This window comes from Sinocyclocheilus rhinocerous, unplaced genomic scaffold (assembly GCF_001515625.1).
Source record: "Sinocyclocheilus rhinocerous isolate Xijiao unplaced genomic scaffold, SAMN03320098_v1.1 scaffold1780, whole genome shotgun sequence".
Classification (NCBI taxonomy): Eukaryota; Metazoa; Chordata; class Actinopteri; order Cypriniformes; family Cyprinidae; genus Sinocyclocheilus; species Sinocyclocheilus rhinocerous.
In genome coordinates this window covers 201,919-207,918 of record NW_015664762.1, presented here as the reverse complement: position 1 = coordinate 207,918, position 6,000 = coordinate 201,919, and the positions used below count along the sequence as shown (strand labels likewise).

The 6,000-nt window shown below is 37.7% G+C and overlaps 1 protein-coding gene across 2 annotated transcripts in view; it reads left to right on the top strand.

Annotated features, from left to right (window-relative positions):
* LOC107730460 (glypican-5-like) overlaps positions 1-6,000 on the top strand; it is a 111,583-nt gene that overhangs the window by 10,990 nt on the left and 94,593 nt on the right. For both annotated transcript variants that reach the window (XM_016541309.1, XM_016541307.1), the window contains exon 2: positions 3,085-3,803. In XM_016541309.1, coding sequence (XP_016396795.1) covers positions 3,085-3,803 — 719 coding nt within the window. The remainder of the gene's footprint in view (positions 1-3,084; positions 3,804-6,000) is intronic.

Sequence of the window (6,000 nt, the reverse complement as noted above, 5' to 3'; positions counted from 1 at the left end):
ATATGTGCACACACACACACACACACACACACACACACACACACACATACATACACACATGCATATTTACGGTTCATATGCAGACACGAACACACAGCGGGGCATGGCAAGTGGCCTTTCCATTCCTTACTTTCTCCTTCTACAATACTTGTGGTTTGCATGTGCTTTGACACACGGCTGTTGTGCTCATATGGGGAAATGAGTTTCAATCCATGACATTCCACAAATTCCTTTCCATGTTTCTTCTCCCTATCATTGACCTCTCTGTAATGTTCTGGTGAGAAAAATAATTAATGTTATTATGGTCTAGACAGTGTGGTTCTTCCACAGTTTTATCAAACCAGTTGCATCATGAACCATTAAACACTTAACAGCACTATAATGTAATCTTTTTCATACATTTTACACATTACTGTTGTACAGTAACATAACATTATTATTATTTTTTTTAGCAAGGATGCATTAAAAAGTAGCTGTAAAGACTTTTACAAAAATTCAATGTTTTCAACATTGACAATAAGAAGAAATGTTTCTTGATTTATTGATATTCCAAATCAGCATAATATAATTATTTCTGTAGGATGTGACACTGAAACCTGGAGTAATGGCTATTGAAAATGTAGCTTTGCCATCAATAATAAATTACATTTTGAAATATATTAATATAAGAAAACAGGTCATTTAAATTTTAAGAATATTTCAGTTTTCTCTCTGTCGGTGTATGTGTGTGTTTACATGGTTAAGGAATGAGACCCATTTTACCTGTAATGTTGTTATTTTAAACGCATTTTAAATGCTTAAAATGTTTGTCAGGCCCCTGGGTTCTTCTGATTGGCCCATTGTTTTAAAACTGAAGTCGATGTGTAACAAAGTTTTTTACCATGGCATCTTCATAATGTAAAACTCATGCCACAAGATTCTAAAACTGCAAAGCATGATGCAACAATAAAGAGGTCTGTATGACGCACATGTACATAGACCAAAAATTAAAAAGCAGTGCAGACAGAATGCAAAAACACATCCTGTGTGAACGCCCCCTTATGGGGGCAGCATGTTCAGACACAGCTGTTGTGATTGGGGGGAGTTTAGTTGTTGTCCTGGTCCATTGTGACGGCATTGATGGAAGCCTCCGCAGCTTATGGAGTGAAATGGAAAGCTCTGCTTCTGTGTGTGTGTGTGTATGTGTATGTATGTACGACTGTATGTGTGTTGACCGGTCTCAGTTTCGGTCCAGTTGCCGCTGTTCCTCCATCCCCTAACATGCCTTCAGTCTGACATCAGTGGCCTTAGAGAGAACGGCACCCTGGGTACAGCCTTTGTGTGTGTGTGTGTGTGTGGTCATGCTCGACTACTGCGCAGCTGAATAGACAGGCTGCCCTGCATTAACAAACCACTGACCAAACACAAGTTTAGGCACGTGTGTATGTGTTTGTGTGTGTGACGTGCTGTGTGAGAGAGAGAGAGAGAGAGAGAGAGAGATCATAATGTCATATGCCATCTTTTGTTTTATTCAGTCTGGATTTAATTCAACTTTCCTTCTGGTTTGCAAATACAGTTTTTTTGTGTGTCTAACCTTTATAAGCATGAATCTCTGCATAGGTTCGTACCACTGCAGCAAAACAATCCCAGACTGCAAAGCTCCACAGAGATACTTGTGACCCGTGTACGGATTCCGCACTGAAAGAAAGAAAGTGAGCAGATCAAACTCAGTCCGAGTGTGTGTAGCGAATCAGCTCATGGGGAAATATGAATAATTAATCATAACTAGAGAGAGAGAGAGAGAGAGAGAGAGAGAGAGAGAGAGAGAGAGAGAGAGAGAGAACAGAAAATCACAGAACAGAGCCACAGACATACTGCACTGCCTCCTTTTCTCTCTTTTATCTGTCCTTCCTGTAAAACAGAAGTTTTGTGACTGGTTTTAAAGGAATAGTTCTGCTAAAAATGAAAATTGTTGTTTACTCACCCTCATGTAGTTTTAAACTTTCTTTTATAGAAAATAGACTTTATGGACTTTGTGGAAGAGAAAGTCATCAGGATGTTCATACTGCTCTTTTTCATATATTGAAAGAGAAATGGCAAAAAAAAGGCATATAAAAGTAGTCCATACAGCTTGTGTGCTATATTCCAAGTCTTCTGAAGATATGATTTGTTTGAGTAACAGAATAAAATTGAAGTCATTATTTAATGAAATCTTGCTTGCCAGCCATGGTCATCATTCACTTTCATTATATGAAAAGAATTAGTTTAGTTTTGGATATTCTGATTTGAACATCCTGTCATTTGTTTTCAGTGTACAGGCATCCATGTTTTTTGACGTTTATTACAGAGGTCTTCCCCTTGAGTATGAGACATTATTAAAAATAATTTATTCAGGCTTCTATGGTTGTCTCGTTTTCTATAACTTGATTAAAGTCAAGCCCAGCAGACAAAATGGGGAAAATGATAGATTATCTTTGTAGTTATTTGTGGGGGATCGCTTGTGATGCTTAGTCGGCATGAAATTAAAATTCACCCTTTCTTTTTCCTAAATGCATGTTATATATCTTATTGTGAGCAATTCATTTGTGCATACATTTAATTAAAAAAAATGTTTTAACCTCATAACATTTAATCAAAGTGACATATGCAGGACTTCTCCAATCATTTAATTGCTTAAACCCTGCCCTTGGCAACATCACATTCATCTGCCTCCACTTTTAAGCGCTATGCCAGCATCTCAAAATCCAATTAACAACTGATGCGTAGAACCAGGTCTCTGGCCCTACATTACACTCGGGTGTGTGTCACAATACAGAAGAAAAGATCTGTCGCTACTTTAGTTGCATTGCAAATTTAAACCAAAAATGAAAAGCTCAACCAATAGCATGGCTTTGGGGCAGAGCTTTCTGTTTGTCTGACCAATGGCTAGTAGCTTAGAAATTACACACAATCAAAGCTGTTAGACAAATAACAAAATTCATTTTCTCAGTGCTTGTGTTTTTTATTAAGACTGTGTGTGTGTGTGTGTGTGTGTGTGTCGTTTTATTTTAAAACTACTGATTTTTCTTATATACACATTCATTTAAATCTCAACTTCTCTTTCAGATACGTTCCAGTCTCTAATCACCTTCTCTCAGAATCACCTGACCTCTCTGTTCGAGACCACATACTCTTCCCTCATGTCATCCATCTCCCCGCACATCGCCTGCCTCTTCACGGACCTTTCTCGCTTCCTCCAGGGCACCGGCAATATCTCTGTTGAAGCTGCCGTTCACTGTTTCTTCGACAGTCTCTTCCCGTTAGTCCACACTCGTATTGTCAATCCCGGCATTGCTGGAAGCATTGGAGAGGACTCTTATAATGGAAACCAGCTTGGCGACTGTCTCCGCATGACAAGGCAGGATGTTAACCCCTTTGGGCCGCACCCAAAGGCGATGGCAGATACGCTTGCGAGCGCGTTGAGGGCAGGCCGGGTGCTCAGCCTGACGCTCGGCGTGGGGTTGGAAGTAATGAACGTTACAGAGACGGCGGAGTTGTCCAAGGAATGTACTCGGGCTCTGGTGCGCATGCATTACTGTTCTCATTGCCGTGGACTCACCCTGATCCGGGCGTGCAGCGGCTACTGCCTCAACGTCATGCGAGGGTGCCTGGCCAGCCTCTCAGAGCTCCACAACCCCTGGAGACAGTATGTCACCGTACTGCAGGATCTCACGCACATCGTCGCCGGAGCGCACAACCTGGAACTAGCTTTGCTGGGGATCAGAGGTCAAGTTGAGGAGGCCATACTCTACGCTCAGCTCCATGGGCCCAGGCTAACTGCTACGGTGGGTGTCAGCATGCATAGTTAAAACTGTATGCTGTGAGTAGTGGTTGACCAGATTTTTTTATTTGTCCGATTTTATTTGGCAGATGCCGATTTTATTGATAGCAGTGTGCCTGGTATAAAGCCAATGTAGGCCCACATAATGTCACACTATTTAATTTAAAGATAGTACAAAATATTTACCAAAAACAGAAAAAAAATATTTTGAAAATGAACCCTATAATAAAATTAATCAAAAAATAATTTGCACTTCTTAATAGTTTGAAAAAAAAACAAAAAACTGTGAAATAGACAGTTTATGCTTTACACGGCTACTTGTTGATTCTGTAATTTTATTATAGCGTTTTTGAAAAATCAAGAAGTTGATGGAAAAACAAATAAATAAAATAAGCCTTCTAATGAATGGTTGTCATAGTGTGTGACTGAGTGTTTGGATAGTAAGTAACAATTACTGCAGTGGAATTTATATTTATTTTATGTAATATTTTGTAAAAAAAAAAAACAAACAAAAAGAAATCATTTAAAAATGCATACATTTTTCCTCAATGTATATTTATTTTATGTAATATTTTGTAAAAAAAAAAATTTTTTTTTAAATGAATTAATTTTGACCTGCTAAAATTAATCTGTTAAATAGACGGTTTGCTATGTTTGTAGCATTACATGTTTATTAGATATTCAAAGACTTGAATGTGTATTTACTAAACTGCATATTTCTTGTTTAAAATGCATATTTGCTGAATGCTGACAGTGTAAATATTATATGTATATAAATATAATGTATGTAAATATTGTAGTGTTTTCCTTTCAATTATCTGTTAATTTAAGACAGTAAACTAATGAAGGCAGCTCCTGTGTGTCTGCGCTCATGTGCTGTCAAAATAAAAGTCCTCAGTTCCGACAGTCCTCAGCCAAACGATAATTAAAAATGTCAAATATTTGTCAATAATATCGGCCTTAGTGATATACCGGTCAATCACCAGCTCTAATGTTGTTGTAGTTCGTCTTAGTAAGCATCTTTGCAGAAAATCTGAAAGCATGAAAATCCAGAAAGGGTTCAGGCTAGTTCACTGTTTCTGCAAGATTCTTCTGGTGACGTGTGTCCGAACAAATAGTCTCTTAGGCTGCTGTTATCTGTTGTTGTGTAGTGTAGCGTGTGAATGAGTGTTTGGAAACGACCCAACTTCATATTTAGGCAGAATTTTGTATGTACATTCGTCACTGACACCCATAGGTACACATGCTCTTAGCTTTGAGCTGTAAGCCCATTTATCACAGACTCAGTCAAACGTACTTTTATTCACACTTCAAAGCCACTTCATGGGATTGGAAAGACCCAGCCAAAGTGAACCCAGGTTACTTTATTTTGAAACGCTTTTAAATGCAACACTCCATTAGAATACTGGCATTATAGTGTCTTCTAGTGTGTTTATATAATTTTGAAGCTGTTAAAGAGTGGCTCGCTTCAAGGGCAGAATGTGATTGGTTAACTTTTGACTGATCCATTCGGCTCACAGGATCGTGTTAATGGTCTGAGTGTTTGGATTTGTTTGAAATGGAATACTTTATACATTCTATGCTGCCTATTTTTTTCAATATGAAGTATAAATAATGCTCACCAAGGCAATATTTTTAAATATTATTTTAATTAAAACATTTTTTATTCGATTATATTTTCAAATGTAATTTATTCCTGTGATGACAAAGCTGGATTTTTAACAGCCATTTCTCCAGTCTTTAGTGTCACATGGTCCTTCACAAATCATTCTAATATGCTGATTTGGCGTTCAAGAAAAATTATCAATGCTGAAAAAAGCTGTAGCCTACTGTTTAATATTTTTGTGGAAACCGAGATATATATATATTTTTTCATTTATGTCTTTACTGTCACTTTTGGTCAATTTAATGTGTCCTTGCTGAATAAAATAAAAAATAAAAAATCTTGCTGATCCCAAACTTTCGAATGGTAACATACATAAAACAGTCCTGTAGTCTTTCTAATGAGATACTGAATAGATTCTTTCAGCCAGTAAAATAGCTTTTGGGGTCCAAATTCTGTGGAGGAATAGAACCCTGCATTAAACGATGGAAAAGGCTTGGAGATTGTTTCTGGCAGGCGACTTCTGTTTTCCTCTGCTGCTGTGTGTAAATCTCCACTGTTTTCTTTACATTCAGCAATGAGTTTGAGAGAAAATAGT